The sequence below is a fragment of the Carcharodon carcharias genome, chromosome 6 (genome assembly GCF_017639515.1).
Source record: "Carcharodon carcharias isolate sCarCar2 chromosome 6, sCarCar2.pri, whole genome shotgun sequence".
Lineage (NCBI taxonomy): Eukaryota > Metazoa > Chordata > Chondrichthyes > Lamniformes > Lamnidae > Carcharodon > Carcharodon carcharias.
Window position 1 is genome coordinate 156,088,040 of NC_054472.1, and position 21,953 is coordinate 156,109,992.

At 42.6% G+C, this 21,953-nt stretch overlaps 1 protein-coding gene across 7 annotated transcripts in view; it reads right to left on the reverse strand.

Annotated features, from left to right (window-relative positions):
• The window catches only part of LOC121278994 (zinc finger protein ZFAT-like), a 200,713-nt gene that overhangs the window by 163,415 nt on the left and 15,345 nt on the right, over nt 1-21,953 (reverse strand). For 5 of the 7 annotated variants that reach the window (XR_005943310.1, XM_041189691.1, XM_041189690.1 and 2 more), the window contains exons 3-6: nt 15,551-15,622; nt 10,778-11,041; nt 6,910-7,074; nt 2,220-2,373 (exon numbers count right to left, since the gene is read on the reverse strand). Coding sequence is in view for 6 of the 7 variants with exons in the window: in XM_041189691.1 (XP_041045625.1) it covers nt 2,220-2,373; nt 6,910-7,074; nt 10,778-11,041; nt 15,551-15,622 (655 nt within the window). In the remaining variant the exon portion in view is untranslated. The remainder of the gene's footprint in view (nt 1-2,219; nt 2,374-6,909; nt 7,075-10,777; nt 11,042-15,550; nt 15,623-21,953) is intronic. The other 2 variants (XM_041189692.1, XM_041189688.1) reach the window with 1 other exon arrangement.

Genomic DNA, 21,953 nt, shown 5'->3' on the forward strand with positions numbered 1-21,953 from the left:
ACAGTTTTGAATTAATAGGAACAATTTTAACTAATCCAATGAGAAACTGATGTTCAGAACACTGGTTTTACACACTGCCAATCCTACTCATTTTAAAGGCAATGGAATTCCCTCCCTAACAGCACCTTGGATGTACCTACACCACATTGACTGCAGCAGTTCAAGGAGGTGACTCCCCACCACCTTATCAAGGGCAATTAGGAATGGACAACAAATGATGACCTTGCCAGAAAGGATTTTAAAAAAGAGTGAGGTGCAAAATCAGCATTCCACCCAATTCTCATGGAATCCCCATGGAATCTCCATGGGATTCCTGCCCAGCTCATTAGGTTATCTGTGCCCCTTTGTAACTTCCTGCTTCTATCTATACAACCTACTGTGCCCCATACAAACTTGGATATACAACTCTATTCCTTCATCCAATTCAGTTATATACATGGTGATGATCTAAAATTCCTCCAATTTCATGCATAACCTGATCAAAAACTTCCTAGAAGTCCATATAGTCAATATACAGACTCACTCCTCTGTACACTATATTAGTGACAAGTTCAAAAAATTGAACTTGATTAGTCAGACATGACCTATCTTTTATAAATGCATGATTCTCCATGTTCAGCACACACTAATCAAAATACTCTGGCCTTATTAGATCCTAGAAACTTCCCCATAACTGACAGGTCTGTACTTTCTCCACCACTCTGCAACCCCCACCCCTTGTAACTAATGGAGTGACATTTGCAATTTTCCAATAAAATACAATTCCCAAATCTATAGCACTTTAGGAAATTATGACTAGTGCATCTTCCAACTTTTTTTAAAAAGTCCTATTATTTTCCACATTACCATTTTCTCCTATTAAATCCACTAGGTTCCTCCCATTGACTTATTTTTAGGTTCCCTTATATTTTGTCTACTTCCTTTACTGAAAGCAGAGTTTCTCATCTTATAAAATCTTGCTCAAATCATCCCCCAAGTCTCTCAAACTATTTATCCCAGTTCTTTGAACATATTTGGGTGACTAAAGAGCTTTCAGTTGGGAATTAATTTTGCGGTGCTCTTTTGCACCTTTTCCAAAGCATCAATTATCAACCTTGTGAGGAGGTCAAAACTAAATACTGTATTCTAACAAAGGCTTAACCAAGAATACAAGGTAAAAATGCCATGCTTTGTTTATTGTCCTGTACATACACTAGCACCCTAGTTGATCTAGCTACATCTTCATCAATTGGTCATGAATCTTTAGAGATCTATGCACTGTATGCCTTCTACCTAGTATTGTATTACACATTGATAATGGAGTTCTTGATTAATCATAGCAATCTATCTTTAGCAATTAGTGTACAACAGGCTCAGACATGAAAAATGAGGAAAACCCCAGTGAAAACAGCTTTGGGAACCATGAGTCCAAAGTCACCTGTTCCTCACAAGCATGCTACACTTACCACATGTTATGTCTCAAAATATAAAAAGACTAATTTCTAAACGAAACCTATTTAACTTGCATCAATACAAACTGTTCCCATTGTCACCTTAGGGAATCTATTTTGGAGACCTATTTGCTAAGCTGACTACAGCTTCAAGTAATCAAAGAAAGAGCATCTATGTAGTGCTTTTCATGACCACCAGATATTTCAAAGCGCTATATAGTCAGTTTTAAAGTGTAGTCACTTCTATAATTCTAGAAACAAGGCAGCCAACCTTGTGCACAGCAAACTCCCACAAATAGCAATATCATAATGATTGAGAGATAAATATTGGCCAAGATACCAGGGTTAACTCTTCTTCAAAATAGTGGGATGGGGTATTTTTCATGCAGCAGAGTAGCAGATGCGGCCTTGGTTTAATATCTCATCCAAAGGAAGGTCCCTCTAACAGTGCAGCATACCCTCCTCAGTACTGTACTGGAGTGTCAGCCTCAATTTTTTTGCTCGAGTCAGAACCCTGCGACTCAGAAGTGACAATGCTACCAACTGAACCACAAATGAGATCAGCAGAATCCCAATGATCCTTCCCCAAGCCTAGATGCCAAAAACGAGTCAGGAAAACCAATTATAGATTGCATATACAGCTGTCTTGTCTGTCTCCAACATAGATAATACATGAAAAATGGAGCATTATCCCCACCCACGTTCAGGTGGAGATAACAAGGAATGAAGTTAGTTAAAGTAAATGGGTCTGTGCCAACTAATGCTAATTTTTCTGAAATGCAAACACACCTGAAAGAATTCTGAGCCAGTTCCAAAGGTGCCTGCTGTATAGCATATTCCTGGTAACCCTTGCGCAAAGCCGATTCTTGGCTAATACTTTCTGGCTCAGCTGCTGGGGTTTCCTCAGCTGGGGAGGCCTCAACAGGGATAATCTTTGTGGCACCTAGAATACAAATAGAACATTACATGGTCGCACAACTTAGCAGGTTCAAGGTTTGACAAAGATAATATTTTATTTAGACTTCAACATGTAGCACTCCTTCAGACACACTGATCAACACCTGAAATTAAGCAGGTCTGAGAGTGGTTATGATTTTAAGTTTGAGAAGCTGCCAGAATAGAAACACAGAAAATAGGAGAAGTAGGCCATTCAGCCCTTCAAGCCTGCTCCGCCATTCATCATGATCATGGCTGATCATCCAACTCAATGACCTGCTCCCGCTTTCTCCCCATTTCCTTTGATCCCTTTCGCCCTAACTCTAACTCCTTCTTGAAAACATGCAATATTTTGGCCTCAACTACTTTCTGTGGTAGTGAATTCCACAGGCTCACCACTCTCTGGGTGAAGAAAATTCTCCTCATCTCAGTCATAAATGGACTACCCCATATCCTCAGACTGTGACCCCTGGTTCTGGACTCCCCCACCATCAGGAACATCCTTCCTGCATCGACCCTATCTAGTCCTGTTAGAATTTTATAGGTTTCTATGAGATCCCCCTCATTCTTCTGAACCCCAACGAATATAATCCTAATCAACTCAATCTCTCCTCATATGTCAGCCCCGCCATCCCAGGAATCAGTCTGGTAAACCTTCACTGCACTCCCTCTATAGCAAGAATATCCTTCCTCAGATAAGGAGGCCAAAACTGCACACAATATTGCAAGTGTGGTCTCACCAAGGCCCTGTATAATTGCAGCAAGACAGCCCTGCTCCTATACTTAAATCCTCTGGCTATGAAGGCCAACATACCATTTGCCTTCTTTACCGCCTGCTGCACCTGCATGCTTACCTTTAGCGACTGGTGTACGAGGACACCCAGGTCTCATTGCACATTCCCCTCTCTCAATTTATAGCCATTCAGATAATAATCTGCCTTTCTGATTTTGCTACCAAAATGGATAACCTCACATTTATCCACATTATACTGCATCTGCCATGCATTTGTCCACTCACTCAGCTTGACCAATCACACTGAAACGTTTTTGCATCCTCCTCACAGCTCACCCTCCCACCCAGCTTTGTGTCATCTGCAAATTTGAAGAGCTTACATTTAGTTCCCTCATCTAAATCATTAATATATATTGTGAATAACTGGGGTCCCAGCGCCGATCCCTGCGGTACCCCACTAGTCACTGCCTGCTATTCGGAAAAAGACCCGTTTATTCCTACTCTTTGTTTCCTGTCTGCCAACAAGCTTTCTATCCATCTCAATACACTATCCCCAATCCTATGCGCTTTAATTTTACACGCTAATCTCTTATGTGGGACTTTGTCGAAAACCTTCTGAAAGTCCAAATAAACCACATCCACTGGCTCCCCCTCATCAACTCTACTAGTTACATCCTCAAAAAATTCCAGTAGATTTGTCAACCATTTCGTAAATCTATGCTGACTCTGTCCAATTCTGCCACTGTTTTCCAAATGCTCAGCTATTAAATCTTTTATAATGGACTCTAGAACTTTCCCCACTACCGACGTCAGGCTGACTGGTCTATAATTCCTTGTTTTCTCTCTACCACCCTTTTTAAATAGTGGGGTTACATTAGCTACCCTCCAATCTGTAGGAACTGTTCCAGAGTCTATAGAATCTCGGAAGATGACCACCAATGCACCCACTATTTCTAGGGCCACTTCCTTAAGTATCCTGGGATGTAGATTATCAGGCCCTGGGGATTTATCAGCCTTCAATCCCATTAATTTCCCCAACACCATTTCCCTACTAATACTGATTTCTTTCAGTTCCTCCCTCTCATTAAACCGTGTTCCCCAACATTTCTGGTATGTTATTAAGTGTCCTTCTTTGTGAAGACAGAACCAAAGTATGTATTTAGTTGGTCAGCCATTTCTTTGTTCCCATTATAAATTCCCCTGTTTCAGACTGTAAGGGACCTACATTTGTCTTCACCAATCTTGTTCTCTTCACATACCTACAGAAACTTTTACAGTCAGTTTTTATGTTCCCTGCAAGCTTACTCTCGTACTCTATTTTCCCCTTCTTAATCCCTTGGTCCTCCTTTGCTGAATTCTAAACTGCTCCCAATCCTCAGGTCTGTTGTTTTTTCTGGCCAAATTGTATGTCTCTTCCTTGGATCTAATACTATATCTAATTTCCCTTGCAAGCCATGGTTTGGCCACCTTTCCTGTTTTACTTTTGCGCCAGACAGGAATAAACAATTGTTGCAGTTCACCCATGCACTCTTTGAATGTTTGCCATTGCCTATCCTCCATCATCCCTTTAAATAACGTTTCCCAATCCATCATAGCCAACTCGCGCCTCATACCATCGTAGATTCCTTTATTAAGATTCAGGGCCTTAGTCTCAGAATCAACTACATCATTCTCCATCTTGATGAAAAATTCTATCATATTAGGGTCGCTCATCCCCAAGGGGTGTTGCACAACTAGATAGCCAATTATTCCTTTCTCATTACACAATACCCACTCTTGGATGGCCCATTCTCTAGTTGGTTCCTCAATGTATTCGTCCAGAAAAACATCCTGTATACACTCCAGGAATTCCTCCTCTACGGTATTGTTACTAATTTGATTTGCCCAATCTATGGTGGGGGGAGGGGGGGTAAGTTCAATGCATCTGTCAGTATCTTTTAAAACTCAGCCACTTCCTTACCATTCAGCTTCCTGATTTCCTGTCCAATCAGCTGCAGCATGCATTATTTGGAAGTACTTGACTTGGGCATACAACTCTAGTATTTAAGCATGCAAGTTGAAGGAGTTGGGACTGGCCGAAAGGGAACTGAAAGTGTCAGAATGGAGTTCAGATGGGCAAAGGTATATCCCTTTTCATTGACATTTTCTTGTATGCAGCTTTGAGCCTGTGAGGAATTGAAGGGAGGTGCTCTTCCCCAGCAACATGAGCAAGAGGGCATGGTTGAAAGTAGCGGAGGAGGTCAGCAGCAGGGTCATGTTGCCATGCTCCTGGATTCAGTGAAGAAAGCACTTTAATGACTTAAGCAGGTCAGGAAAGGTGAGCATAGTGGTACATTCACCTACTTTCTGCTGTCCACATCACCCTACCCCTCTCATTCTGCTTTCTCAAGCCTACTTTATCAAACAGTTCTCATACCCATTTATCTTGTAGGTAGAATTATAGAATGGTTACAATACAGAACGATGTCCATTGTGCCTGTGCCAGCTCTCTGCAAGAGCAACTCAGCTAATGCCACTCCCTACTCTTTATTCACAGCCCTGCAAATGTTTATTTTCTTCAGTGCTTATCCAATCACCTTTTGAAAGCCCCAAATGTATCTGCCTCGACCAGTGCATTCCAGATCTTAACCACTCGCTGCTTATAAGTTTTTCCTCATGCCGCCATAGGCAAAGGAACCAATCACCTTAAACCAGTGTCCTAGGGTTCTCGATGGGAACAGTCTCTTTCTATCTGCTCTGTCCAGACCACTCATGATTTTGAACAGATCTATCAAATCTCCTCTCAACCTTCTCTTCTCTAAGGAGAAAAACATCAGCTTCCCCAAGCTATCCATGTAACTGAAGTCCCTCATCCCTGGAACTATTCTTGTAAATCTTATATAAACCCTTACTAATGCCTTTATTTTATTCCTGAAGCCCGGTGCCCAGATTGGACACAATACTCCAGTTAAGGTGAATCAGAGTTTTATAATAGTTAATCATATTTCCTTGTTTTTGTATTCTATGCCTCTATTTATAAACCCCAGGATTCCATATGCCCTTCAAGCCTCTTTCCCAACCTGCCCTGTCACCTTCAATAATTTCACATATATCCCCACATCTCTTGGTTCCTGCAGCATATTTAGAATTGTGTCTTTTATTTCATATTGCATCTGTTTGTGATTCCTACCAAAATACATCACTTCACACAACTCTGCAATCATTTTCATCTGCCTGTCCATTTCACCAGCCTGTCTACGTCTTCTTGAAGTTTATCACCAGCCTCTTCTCAGTTCACAACATTTCCAAGTTCTGTGCCATCTTCAGATTTTGAAATTGTCACCTGCATACTTAAATCAAAGTCACTGATATAGATCTAGTAAAACAATTTTCCTAGTACAAATCCCTTAGAACCCCCAAACCGAAAAATAAATGTCCACTACTACTGTTTCTTGTCACTCAGTCAATTTCATATCCATGCTGCCACTGTCCCTTTTATTCCATGGATTTCAATTTTGTTGTTAATTTTATTATGAGGCAATTCATCAATAACACATCACCTGCATTAACCTCATCAACTACCTCTGTTAACTCATTAAAAACGCAAGGTAATTAAACAAGATTTGCCTTCAACAGAGAAAAGAGGAGGAGGAATGGAACATTTCTGCAACCACCAGTAGAATAAAGCTTTCCTTGTTTGGCTATATCATGGGTTAGCTCTGAAACGCTGTCAAATGGTAATAGTGACTGCACTTCAAGCTCGTTCATTGAAAGTCAAGTACTTTGAGATAAGATAAAGTGCTAAATAAAAGGAAGTTCATTACTACTCACCTGGAATAGCTTCATGTGCCGCAAGAACCACACTGATAATTGGCTTCTTCCCTCCTGCATTTTGATCAGCATCCTTAAAAATCAAATTTTCGTTCTTTTGTAAGCGTGCTCTTTTGGCAGCCCTATCTCTTTCTTCATCCAACTCTACTTCAGGGTCAGTTTTGTCTAGAGGAAGAGAGATCATTCAAAGCATGACCTACCATAATTTATCCTAATCTTGTTCCAATCCTAATACAATTAATTTTGACTGCAGAAATCAATTAGTACTATAAAAGGATATTGTGCCATGGAGGAGTACAAGCCAACACATCAAATTCCAAATCTTGGCCATGTCATCAGAAGCTCCCTCACACTACTACCTTAGCAGACAGAGGTACAGTTCCTCTTTGCATTCCTAGTTGCCTCTGTGCCGTTCCCTTCCTGCCTTTGTTTTTGAGCTTACCTCCACATACATAATGTTTACACCTCTGTTTGCCTGTAAACAATATATCTCAAACTTGGTACACAGATGATCCAAGGAAGAACAGATTATTTTTTGGCAGATCTAGATTTGGATCCTATAATTTTTTTTAAAGGATCCATTAACATTTGGAGATAAGGCAAATTGATTTTTTTTTTATGAATGTGTGGGTTGTTTTATTTAGAATGTGGTGGATTGTCACAGCTGTTAAAATGTGAAGAGTTTTCAGAGCAGGTTGCTGAATGTCGATTGGCCTGAAACTTTCTCAGTAAGATGGAAGCTCCTAATAAATATACATATTTTTTCAGGTTTATAGTTACACAGCCTCAACCAGGCAGGGAAAAGCCTCAAGGAAGAGCTGACTAATTGTTATAACTTTGAATTAACACTGCGTGGTGGAGGTAAGCACTCTACCGAGTGTTCTCTTCACTTGGTTATTTTTTTTCTCCTCTCCCTTTTTGGTGATTTTTTTCTCACTTCCTTTACTCTTCTCCTGAAAGTCCTGGCCACTTACTGAGTTTCTGAACATCTCTTTGCTCTTATGTAAAGCTAGAAAGCAACCGATTGGGAGGAGTTACTGATCATTTTAAAATGTACCCTTGGATTTAGAAGTTATTTTATCATTTCAGCAGTGTAATTCAGGCCCTTTGCTCAGCTCATTTACCACTGGCTCTTTAGATTAATGCCAACCCGCTCCTCCATAAAAGGCTGTTAAAGTTAAAAAAGTCCACACATTTTGTGACGGATTATCCCTTGTAATCTTTTGTCCTTGAAGCAAACCATGTTTGGCACCTTGTGTGACCTTGAGTCCACTAAATACCTCCTCTCAATAGGTTTTCTCACCATGAAGAATGTAAACGGTATACAATGATTTATTTAGATACATGATAATAATCTGAGTAACCAGTTTTAGACTTTAGAACCCTAAGCAATTGATGCCCAGGTGAGTTGAGTTAAGACAGTTATGCTGTTGGTATGGGTGGGATACAGGAACAGCTCTTAGGCAGAGTGAGTACAAGCTGCAGTTATGTTGGTGCTGTCAATGCCACTTTGCACCAACTCACTGTGTGCAGGTAAACTGCAGCAAGTGCTTACTATTCATATTACGAATGTTATCACGTTAGTAATTTGCACCTGCAGCAGGTTTCAAATAATCTGCACACTTGCAGTACTATGCTCTGTAAAATAGCTAACAAGGTCACAAAATAGATAAAGATGAGGGAAGCCACTGAAGTCACCTTAGCTCAGCTACTAAGACAGAAGTCTATACTCCCCCATTGCATCTAACCGATCCTTGAATTACCAAGTTTTGTCCCCACTATTCTACCCAATGAACCCTTCAAACTGTTAATGCCTCTTCCTGTAAAGATGTTATTCCTTACCTTGCTCCTAAACCTTCCTTTCACCAGTTTTAACCTATATCCCTTGTTCTAACATCAGTACTCTGAATGAACTTTGTGCGATATATATCTGATTTGCGTAGCTAGCATGCTTCTGGCACCTTTCTTTAAAGCTGTTAGAATTTATGTTGAACTTTCCACTTTAAAAATAATTATATTATCTGTCATGTACTTAAAGAGTGGTTAGTATGTTGAACACACTACCACAGGGTGCAGTTGAGCCGAATAGCATAGATGCATTTCAGGAAAAGCTAGACAAATACAAGAGAGAAAGAAATAGAGAGTTACGCTGATCAGGTGCAATGAACAGGAGTGGGAGGAAGCATGCGTGGAGTATAAACACTAGCATTGGCCAGTTGGGCCAAATGGCCTGTTTCTGTGCTGTAAATTCAATGTAACTATGTAATATTTGACTAGAGGTGGCGCCACAGCCAAGTCTGATCATATTCTCACTGAATATCCACAAACCAGGACTTTCAGAACATTGGGAATTTACTTAAACAGGGTGGAATTTTGCCTGCCTCAAAACAGGTCAATTACCTATTCTCATCCCAGCAGAAATCAGCTAATTCAACTGAGACCTGTTCAAAGCTGGTTACCATCCTGTCTATATGGCTTTGCTTATGTTGTATTTTTTAACCAATAGCACATTAGAAATGATGTGAACTCTCTCATACTAAGTTAAATATTTCCATCAAGGGCTCCACTGATATATGACAACAAATGCACTCAGTGCATAAATGTCTTAGTTGCAATTATAGAGGATGCCGAATTAGATAATTTCAGATAAGGCAAAAATATTGATGTTACAAGTGACCCCAGCACCCCTGCCATAAGGAGAGAAAAAGAAAATCAGCCAGACTCATGCTATGTTTTTCATTGTTGTAAAATGATTGTATGTGCTTTTGTTTGCGTATTGGGGCCGGGATAGTAATGGGCTATCTTTGATGCCTCTGCAGTCAAACATAGTTTGTGAGCTCACACAGTAATAGTCACTCATGTGACCACCACTGCCTGTCGAGCCTCCATAGGCAGCTCGTCCATTTGAGTAGCACGGATATCAGCTTACCATGCCAACAGCAATCCGAAGGTATGTCTCAAAAAAGATATGAAAATGTAGGGGCAATCACAACGACTGCCTGCCTTGCTGATCATAACCACATTTCTTTGATAGAACCCAAAACTGGTATTAGGCCCTGATTTACATATTTTAAATTTAGCACCTCTTTTAGGTGGTACAATGACCTGACACAATTTCAAGTCGGACTTGTCTTGCCAGCTCCCTTGGGGGAAAGAAGCTGCCCTCTGAAATTAGGCCTCGTGGCACCCATTTCATACCTGGTAAACTGCACCATGAGGTCCAAAATTCTAGTCCGCTGTCTCATGCATGTCATCCAAGGGTGATGCGAAATAGTGGAGACTTCTGTTCCACCTTTCAGATAAGGTAATTACCCATAGATAGGGACAAGTGGTTATGTAGCTTGAGGGGCACCACTTAACATCAAGAATATGCAGGGCAAGGAGGCAGCCCTCATGAACTATTACAGCCAGTACAGGGATTGAACACACGTTGTTCGTGTCATTCTGCACTGCATACTTGCCATCTAGCTAACTGAGCTAATCGATTCCCATACTGTTCCTCCCTCCACACTCTATACATAAACGTGCAAAATCAAATCCGAAAAATAAAACTGCATCCCTATCTTTAGAAGTACAACTTTAGACCCAGTGTTAAAAACAAAAAATTGAGAATGCTGGAAATCCAAAACAAAAACAGAATTACCTAGAAAAACTCAGCTGGTCTGGCAGCATTGGCGGAGAAGAAAAGAGTTGACGTTTCGAGTCCTCATGACCCTTCAACAGAACTCAATTCTGCTGAAGGGTCATGAGGACTCGAAACGTCAACTCTTTTATTCTCCGCCGATGCTGCCAGACCTGCTGAGTTTTTCCAGGTAATTCTGTTTTTGTATTAGACCCAGTGTGATGTTTGGTGATAAATAGGTATTACCATCTTCTGCTTCTTCTTCTTCCCCGTCGTCTTTCAGTACAACAAAGCAGCGATGTTTCTGCAGCTGTCTCCTGTTCGAGAATTTACGACTGCATTTTCTGCAGTCCAAGCTATCCAACTCCTCCAATTCCTCCTCTTCTTGGTCAAGTTTATTTTCTGCACTCAGATTGCAACTGCCAGCATCTCCCGACTCCTCTGCTTCAGCGTAGAATTTTTTCTTTGAACCTTTGGGTCTTCCTCTCTTCCTCTTCACAGCTACTGTCGCTAAATTAAAATAGAGTTACAAGACAGTCAGAATTGCCCACATTTACTTAGATGGATGTACCAGCATTTCTGTACCATAGTGAACAGGGATGAAACGTCAGAGGTACACAGTTAACCTTAAAAGTCCCCATTCCAACTTAGGGTGAAAATTGGGAGGGCAATGGCCACTGCAGGTGTGGAAGCATTTGGCCCCCTAATACCTCATTTGCAAACACAATGTGCTTATATTTGATCATCACCCAAAATTTAGGTCTACTGAACCTTATTTACCTGCTTCACAATGTAATAGTACAAAACCAAAGGATGCTATTCAGCCCATTGAGAATGAAGGGAAATTATAAATGAAAATATTTTAGGAGTATAAACTGCTGATATGACAACATGTTTTCAGTTTTAATCTAGTCACTACAAATATGGAAGCAAGGCACCTTCATTCTCCTAAATTAGACTCCCTACTCTCTTTAACTATGTTCTAAATGCTTGTAAAAATCCTTCAATTTTCTTCTATCTGCTAGATTTTTTTTCCATTTTCCGCTTTAACTCTTCTAATTCCCTCCCTTTTCACACTTCCTATATTCCTCATGATTATCTTCAGCATTGTTAGCTCTTCCTTTAAAGTTTCAGTTTAGTTTTAGTCTATTTATCCACAGAATTTCATGCATTGACCCTTTCGGGCTTATAGGAATATATTGTAGATTATGGCCTATAAACCAACCCAGTATGTAAGTCAACCCCATTTTTCTGACATCAAAATTCATATTTAGGTCTATACTTGGCATATAAGTCAATGCCCTTTTCTGCTGAGAAATGCTACATTCGCAATAGAAGCCAGCCTCAAATTTTCACCTCAGAAACTCTTGTTTTACTCACCTTATAAATTGGCGCATGATATCAAGCAGGCTATGGGCCATTTTGCCAAGATGCACAAGAGTTTAAGGCACGCCCACACAGTGCAGTCCGTACATGGTGAACGACAAATAGAAATGGATCCTCCAGCAAAAACTATGAAGTACAATACTGACATGAGGGTAAGAGGGACCTTGGTGTGCATGACCACCAGTCCCTTAAGGTAGCGGAACAGGTAGATAAGGTGGTTAAGAAAGCATATGGGATACTTGCCTTCATTAGCCAAGACATAGAATATAAGAGCAGGGAGGTTATGCTGGAACTATATAAAACACTGCTTAGGCCACAGCTAGAGTATTGCGTGCAGTTCTGGAATCCTCATTATAGGAAGGATGTGATTGTACTGGAGAAAGTGCAGAGGAGATTTACCAGGATGTTGCCTGGGCTGGAGAGTTTTAGTTATGAGGAGAGATTGAATAGACTGGGATTATTTTCCCCGGAGCAGAGGAGATTGAGGGGGGACATGATTGAGGTGTATAAAATTATGAGGGGCATAGATAGGGTAGACAGGAAGGAACTTTTCCCCTTGGTGGAGGGATCAATAGCCATGCTGCATATATTTAAGGTAAGGGGCAGGGTGTTTAGTGGGGATGTGAGGAAGATTTTTTTTTACCCAGAGGGCGGTGGGAATCTGGAACTCACTGCCTGAAAGGGTGGTAGAGGCAGAAACCCCCATAACACTTAAGTATTTGGATGTACACTTGTGATGCCGTGACATACAAGGCCTAGTGCTGGAAAATAGGATTAGAATAGTTAGGAACTTGTTTGATCAGCACAGGCTCTTTAGGCCCTCTCGTTCTCATCCCCCACCCACTACCCTTGCACCATCCATGCCAACTCATGTCGACAGCTGATAGCCTCTCATACCCTGCATGCCAATCTATGTCCCTAAACCCACCCCCATTGATCCCTCACACCCTCCATGCCAACCTATGTTCCAGTACTGTGGCTACAATTGCAGATCAGAGACTGGGAATTCTGCGGAAAGTAATTCACTTCCCGACTCTGTGCTGTAGACCTCCATGACTCTACAGTTTCAAGCCAACATGCCAAATAACTGTGCTGCAGTGAGGGAATTGGGTACGAGAATGGGAAAAGGAGGAATCCACCCTGAAGAAGATGCCGAGGACTAAATGCATCATGAGGAGAGAAAAGCCACTGGCCTGATCTTGAGGCACCAAGATTACTCAGGGACTACCAAAATTTCTCAATGCCAAAATTATCAGTTGCCAGTGATTCATCAGCAGCAGAAAAAAACACAAGAAAACAGAAAATACAGAAAAGACAGAAGAAAAAACTTGAGTACCCATTATGTCATTTCGATATGCTCAAGAACCAAACTGAGTAAAAAGTTCAAAAATACTCCTAGCAAAAACCAAAGACATGAAATGAAAAGATTCATTCTGGTACTAGCCTGCATGGCTGGCAGAACAAAATTAAAGCCTATGGTAATTTTCAAGAGTCTTTGTGGATGACAATGGCTGGATAACTGAGGATTGAGTGAAGTTGTGGATCGATGATGTGTGGAATAGTTGTCCCACTGACCTACACAAAGAACGTCTCCTATTAGTGTTGGACATGTTCAGATCCCATATAACCAATGAGATCACCAAGCACCTGCGAGGAAATAACATCCGCATTGCAGTTATACCAGAGGGTCTAATGTCTGTTGTTTAACTTTTGTATGTGTGCATCAACAAGCCATTCAAGGATCATGTTCTTGCTGAATGGAATAGGTGGATGGTTGACAGAGAAAAAACCTTCATGGTAGAAATACTGCACCACTTAATGTTTTGTGTGGGTATGTCATCAAATCGTGGGATGCTATTAATGCATAGCATCATCAGATTGTTCAAAAATGCAAAATAGGAACATAGGAAATAGGAAATAGGAGCAGGAATAGGCCACTTAGTCCCTCGAGCCTGCTTTACCATTCAGCAAGATAATGGCTGATCTTCTACTTCAATGCCATTTTCTCTCACTATTGCCATATCCCTTGCTATCTTTAATACCTAGAAATCTATCAACCTCTGTCTTGAATACACTCAATGGCTGAGCTTCCACAGCCCTCCTTCTAAATGCTAGAGAATACAGGCCCAGTCTCCTCACTCCTCATAGGACAACCCCACCAGCCCCAGGATCAGTCTGGTGAACCTTTGTCTCTCAGGTCCTTCTCTCCCTTACTCTTTCAGGTCCAACTGTCTGTCTGGGTCCTCTTCTTTCCCTCTCTTGTAGGTGCTACTCTGTCTCCATGTCCTCCTCTCTTGCCATCATTTTATTGGAATATTCATGATATGAATATCATGAATAGAGAGGAAGATCATTTGTTGTGGAGGGGTGATTCTGAAATTGAAAGTGCCCTTCTGATCCAGAGTGGGATCCTTACAATGATGTTGCAATCAAATTGACTTAGAATGAATTCGATGAACTCTTTGTCCAAATTTTCATTCACAAGGCAGGTGCACAGAGTTGGGAAATTTCCCAACTGGAATCAGGCCTGCCATCCCCGGAAACAGTTCAAAGGTAGCCAGAGAGACAGGCTGGTTAAAAGGCTCAGCTCAGTGCTCTGGGCCTTTGTCCCAGCTGTGTTCTTGAATATTAGGCCCTCTCGTTCTCATCCCCCACCCACTACCCTTGCACCATCCATGCCAACTCATGTCGACAGCTGATAGCCTCTCATACCCTGCATGCCAATCTATGTCCCTAAACCCACCCCCATTGATCCCTCACACCCTCCATGCCAACCTATGTTCCAGTACTGTGGCTACAATTGCAGATCAGAGACTGGGAATTCTGCGGAAAGTAATTCACTTCCCGACTCTGTCCACCATCAACAAGGCACAAGTCAGGAGTGTGAAGAAATACTCTGTTTGCCTGGATGAGTACAGCTCCAACAATACAAGCTCCATACCATCCAGGACACAGCCTCCCACTTGACTGGCACCCTATCCACCACCTTAAACATTCACTCCCTCCCACCAATGACGCACAGTGGCAGCAGTGTGCGTCACCTACAAGATACACTGCAGCAACATACCAAGGTTTTCGACAGCATCGTCCAAATACACTACCTCTACCACTAGGACAAGGGCAGCTGCATGTCAATACCACCATCTGCAAGTTCCCCTTCAAGCCATCAACCACCCTGGCATGGAAGATTGCCGCTCCTTCACTGTTGCTAGATCAACAAAATCCTGAAACTCCCTAACATGTAGATGCACCTATACCACATGGACTGCGACGTCGACATCCAGGATCCCAGTGCCCATTTTGGACAGGATGAGGAGTGTCCATTACCCCGTAAAAATTCCAGGCCTTCGTATCGGATGAGGAGTCGTCTTGGGAAATTGCCCTGAGATATGCTTTCTGCATTCCTCAATGATGAAACCTCAAACTTATAATGCTACTACCTCAAGTTACTGTCAGTGGTGTCAGTGCAACTCAAAGCACTGGAGGAGTACCACCAATGGTGCCTATGCAAGATTCTCCAAAGCCAGAAGGCAAGAGATTTTGTTGGGTATGTGCCAAGATGAAGTCGAGGCATTGGAGGAGCGTACAAATTTTCAGACAACCCGTTTATGCAACCCTTCAAGCGCCACCTGCCTGACTTATCAGCCATCTCAGAACCCATCGAACCAGAGTGGAAGCAAGTCATCTTCAATCCCGAGGGACTGCCTAAGGAGGAGAGAAGAGGATAAGCATAAATGAAGAAGATACTGCACATTAGAATTCATGTTGAACACTCAAGCTCCTTGAGAATTTTATTTTGCTGTACAATGATGGAGTACAGTAAAAATTTAAGTGATGAGGCAGGTTATCTTCCAGGCCAGTGGATGCCTACTATAACAGTCAGTTCTGTTTCTTGTTCATATTTCTTGGCAAGGCCTTGTTACTATTTGACCATTTTATCATTTGCAGCCACCTTTCTTTTTGGAGACCTTGCGACGTCGCGCTTTCCGTTTACATTTTGGGCGCTTTCGCACTCTCTCTCGCTTGCAACCCATCGCTGTGTCTGAGCTTGATGGTCCAAGGTGTGTACCTACCTTGAGGTACACTACATATTTATATAGTTTACAATACAAGCTGGCCTTCCTTCACAATGTCAACACCATTGTGATGTTGGTTTAGCTCACTAGCACAGCACATATTTGAGGCCCAAATATGGAGTGTTTTAGAAAATATTTGGCACTGATTATGACATCAGTGTGATCCTGCTGGCTTATTAGGCGCGAGTGCTCATCATTACCTATCTCCTAATTTGTGAAATTTCTATTAGATAAATTTAAAGTCAGTAGAAAAAGAGGAGGAAACCACATAAGCATGCTATTACGCTGGCAAGGCCCCAAATAAGACACTGTACCCATGTAAGTTTACAGAAATTTGAAATTGCAATCAGCACATTAATTGCATTTATCTTTTTTCCTTTATAATATAAATGCAACGAACCCAATTTGTACCTATTAAAGCTTTCAAATTTCCTGGATGGTCAAACAAAAATGGCAGATCGGATGGGGTTTTAATTGAGGTTAGTCTTGGGCCGAAAGTTCCCTAATGTATCTCCGTTTAACAGCAAATACAAGCTAAAAACCTTCAGCTCACTTGGCTTAAATGAAAATTTCAAGAATTAATTTTAATATACATCCAACTGCAGTTACTTGTCAATGAAAGCATTTATTTTTTGAGCGCTTGTCCGATCAGTCACCATAACTTTGATGGAAGATCAACAAAACCCCCAGAGAGAGATGTGTAAATGATCTTCTGCCTAAGTTTTGGCTGCCAATCAGATGTTGTCACTTGCAACCACAGTGTTCCCTTTCACACACAGAAAATGCTCAAGTTAATCCAGCAAGCTCAGTGAACCCAATTCTCTAACCCATGTTCCCTTTGAGTGAGGGTCCTCATCAGCAGTGCATGGCAAAATTACTATGCTGAAATTAACCGTAAATGAACAAATTTCCTCTTACTGCTATCTTGTTGAGCAAATCATGAAGAACATAAGCAGTCTCATTAAAAATAAAAATGAACAACTTACTGTTCAATATTCTGGAATCCCACCCAGAAACAAAAATGGCTATGGATAGATCAATACATGACTAAAACGGATGATTCTGTCACTTCTTTCATTGTTTTTGTGGGGGTTAGCCATGTGCAAAATTGACTATTGTGTTTCCCTGCATTGAAACAGTGATTACACTTCAAAAAGTATCTAATTGACTGTTGGGAATTTGTAGAAGTCCTGAAGTGTGCTTAGTGCTATATAAATGCAAGCTTTTTCTATACTGTACAGCTTATGTGAAGAGTTCATTCATTTACTGAGCTTCATGGAATCTGATGGCATTTGCTTGTCTGGTCAGTGAACAAATGGATTAACTCTCCCAAATTGCACTGTGCCTCACAACAGCCGATGGTTCTCACTTTTCTATTCAGTAGAGGAAAGAAGGAACTCTCCCTTACTGCCTCCATGGACACCATCATGCTTGAACCTCGAAGGTGATAGAATGCCACAGCTGTGCAGTAGGGCCATCTCCATCAGCTGCCATGAGATCAGCCAATAGTGCCTTCACCTTCAAAGCAATGACTGATTGCAATTGAATGCCTTCTCTGCTAGTTGATCCATTTTTAAGATGCTATTTAAGAACCACAGTAGCCACTGAAATGTTACATATTTCTGTCCAGATTATATAATTCCAGCCAAAATTAAACACTTACCTGTTCGTTACCATGACTACTGGGGAGGCAAGCTTTCTTCCACCCTCCTTCACTCCAGCTTTTCTTTCAGAATTCCATAGCCATGGGTTTGGGTTCACTTCATTTTCATGTCCTACTTTCCCTTCAAATGCAGAAACGCCCCAGCAAATGCACAGCCACTGACTTGCTGGCTGCAGCAGTACAAATGTCTACCAAACTCATTCTGCATTCTGGCTCTTGTCTAAAAAATCCAAATTCAAGAAAGAGTCCATTTCCAGGTGCTGTCAAAATAGATACCTCGGAAAATGAGTCTTATATTACTCCTTCCCACCTTTCTTTTCATCTGCTTTGAAAGAGATGCATGAAAGAGAGCATAAACCAGCAGAAAATTTAATAAATTTGCTTTGTAGGTGAGGGCACTGTTGGCAGACCTCATGGCAACTGATGGAGATGGCCCTACCGCACAGCTGTGGCATTCTATCACCTTCAAGGTTCAAGCATGATAGTGTCCATGGAGGCAGCATGGGAGAGTTCCTCCTTTACTCCACTGAGCAGAAAAGTAAGGACCATCAGCTGTTGTGCGGCATAGTGGGAGAGTTAATCCATTTGAAAATGCTTAATACTTACACCAGTCTAATATTTGTAAAGACCTAGTAAAGTGTAGAATAAGAAGAGCCACCCGATCTACATGCAACCTCCTCTACCATAGACTCCACCATTCATGGTGCATGAAAGTGCAATATAAATATTCTAAGATCCCAATAGCAGTCAAAGGAAACTGCAGGAGGTATTTCACTTTTTAATCTCCACTATCTGTTGGACACATGACATTTTGATGTTCTAAGCAGCTCTGCATTCTCTCACAGAATCACACAGTGCAGAAGAGGCCCTTCGGCCCATCGAGTCTGCAATGACACGTGAGAAACACTTGACTTACCATTTACCAGCACTGGCCCATAGCATTGAATGTTTTGACATGCTAAGTGCTCATCTAGGTACTTTTTAAAGGATGTGAGGCAACCCGCCTCCACCACCCTCCCAGGCAGTGCATTCCAGGCCGTCACCACTCTCTGGGTAAAAAAGTTTTTCCTCACTTCCCCCCTAAACCTCCTGCCCCTCACCTTGAACTTATGTCCCCATGTGACTGACCCCTCAACTAAGGGGAACAGCTGCTCCCTATCCACCCTGTCCATGCCCCTCATAATCTTGTACACATTGATCAGGTCACACCCTCAGTCTTCTCTGCTCCAACAAAAACAACCCAAGTCTATCCAACCTCTCTTCATAACTTAAATGTTTCATCCCAGGCAACATCCTGGTGAATCTCCTCTGCACCCCCTCCAGTGCAATCTCATCCTTCCTATAATGTGGCAACCAGAACTGCACACACTACTCCAGCTTTGGCTTCACCAAGGTTCTATACAACTCCAACATGACCTCCCTAGTTTTGTAATCTATGCCTCGATTAATAAAGGCAACTGTCCCATATGCCTTTTTCACCACCCCACTAACATGCCCCTCTGCCTTCAGAGATCTATGGACACACACACCAAGGTCCCTTTGTTCCTCAGAACTTCCTAGTGTCATGCCGTTCATTGAATACTTCTTTGTCAAATCACTCCTGCCAAAGTGTACCATCTCACATTTTTCAGGGTTAAATTCCATCTGCCACTTATCTGCCCATTTGACCATCCCGTCTATATCTTCCAGTCGCCCAAGACACTCAACCTCACTGTTAACCACCTGGCCAATCTTTGTTCCATCCACAAACTTCCTAATCCTAGCCCCCGCATAGTCACCTATGTTGTTTATATAAATGACAAATAGTGGGGGACCCAGCACAGATCCCTGTGGTACGCCACTGGACACTAGCTTCATCCTCTGTCTCCTACAACCAAGCCAATTTTGAATCCACCTTACCAAATTACCTTGCATCCCATGTGCATTTGCCTTCTCTATAAGTCTCCCATGTGGGACCTTGTCAAAGGCTTTGCTGAAATCCATATAAACTACATCAACTACACTACCCTCATCTACACACCTGGTCACCTCCTCAAAAAATTCAATCAAATTTGTAGTAAGCATTTACCTACATAATGTTCTGATCACCAACTAAATCCCAAGTATATATTTATCCAATTCTTTCTTTTCCCCCTTGGAAAATTCCCAGTTTTGGAAAATTGCAATCAGCATTGAAATGTACTGCTTGACATGCAGTGCACCCCAATCGTTTAATCCAATTGGAAATAAAGGTTGCATGCAATATTCAATTCCAAAGAAGGCTTCGTCTCATCCGACACCTCAACAAGAAACTTTGTCTCTTTCTTTCAGGTACAAAGGAACGCAAGATCCAACAACTCATCAACACCAACGCCCATCCAGGACCCTCCACCCCTGCCCGTCCCTCTGTCCCCATCCCGTCTTCCAATACCAGTCCTGGCCATGTATTCACCATACTCCCTGACCTTCCCCTCTCTGATGCTGAACGTTCAGTGCTCAGCAAAGGACTCAGTTTCATACTCTTACGCCCTCATCTCAATGAATTTCAGGCTCAGTACAATGCTGAAATCTTCTTCCACCGCCTTCGTCTCCGTGCTCACTTCTTTGGGCAGGAGTCCTCTCCCCATTCAACGGATCCTTTTACCCGCCTCCAATATTCTCCCTCCACCTGGACTCCTCCCTCTGGATTCTTACCTTCGCTTGATCTTTTCATTGAGAACTGTCAGCGTGACATCAGTCGTCTCAATTTCTCTGCTCTTCTCACCCACTCTAACCTGAATCTCTCTGAACTTGCTGCACTCCATTCTCTCAGGTCCAACTCTGACATTGTCATCAAACCTGCTGACAAGGTTGGTGCTGTTGCTGTCTGGTGCACTGACCTCTACCTCGCAGAGGCTGAGCGTCAACTCACAGACACTGCCTGCTACCTCCCCCTGGACCATGACCCCACCACTGAACATCAAGCCATTGTTTCCAGGACTGTCACTGACCTCATCTCCTCTGGAGATCTTCCTTCCACAGCTTCCAACCTCATAGTCTCCCAACATCGGACTGCCCGCTTCTACCTCCTACCCAAAATCCACAAACAGGACTGTCCCAGCAGACCAATCGTGTCAGCCTGTTCCTGCCCCACGGAACTCATTTCTTGCTATCTTAACTCCATTCTTTCTCCCCTTCCCACCCAAACCCGTGATTCCTCTGACACCCTACATCATATCAACAATTTCCAGTTCCCTGGCCCCAACCGCCTCCTCTTCACTGGGATGGTCTGAGGGCTCTCCACTTCTTCATCGAACAGAGGCCAAAACAATCTCCATCCACCACTACTCTCCTCCGTCTGGCTGAACTTGTTCTCTCACTGAATAATTTCTCCTTAAAATCCTCTCTCTTCCTCCAAATAAAAAGTTTGACTATGGGTACCCACATGGGCCCCAGTTATGCCTGCCTCTTTATGGGGTATGTGGAACATTCTTTGTTCCAGTCCTACTCCGGCCCCCTCCCACAACTCTTTCTCTAGTACATCGATGACTACTTCGGTGCTGCTTCATGCTCTCGTCTGGACCTGGAAAAATTTATTAATTTTGCTTCCAATTTCCACCCCCCATCATTTTCACATGGTCCATCTCTGACACTTCCCTCCCCTTCCTTGACCTCTCTGTCTGGTGATAGACTGTCCATCAATATTCATTACAAGCCTACTGACTCCCACAGCTACCTCAACTACAGCTCCTCACACCCCGCTTCCTGTAAGGACTCCATCCCATTCTCTCAGTACCTTCGCTTCCGTTGCATCTGTTCTGATGATGCCACTTTCAAAAACAGTCCCTCTGACATGTCCTCCTTCTTCCTTAACCGAGGTTTTCCACCCATGGTGGTTGACAGGGCCCTCAACCATGTCCGGCCCATCTCCCGCGCATCCGCCCTCACCTCACACCTTCCTTTCCCTCCCCAGACCCATGATTGGGTCCCCCCTGTCCTCAATTATCACCCCACCAGCCTCCGCATTCAAAGGATCATCCTCTGCCATTTCCGCCAACTCCAGCATGATGCCACCACCAAACACATCTTCCCTTCACCCCCCCGCCCCACCCCCGGCTGCATTCCACAGGGATCATTCCCTCCGGGACACCCTGGTCCACACCTCCATCACCGCCTACACCTCAACCCCCTGCCGCAGCACTTTTCCATGCAATCGCAGAAGGTGCAACACCTGACCCTTTACTTGCCCTCTCCTCACCATCCAAGGGCCCAAACACTCCTTTCAAGTGAAGCAGCATTTCACTTGCACTTCCCTCAATTTAGTCTACTGCATTCACTG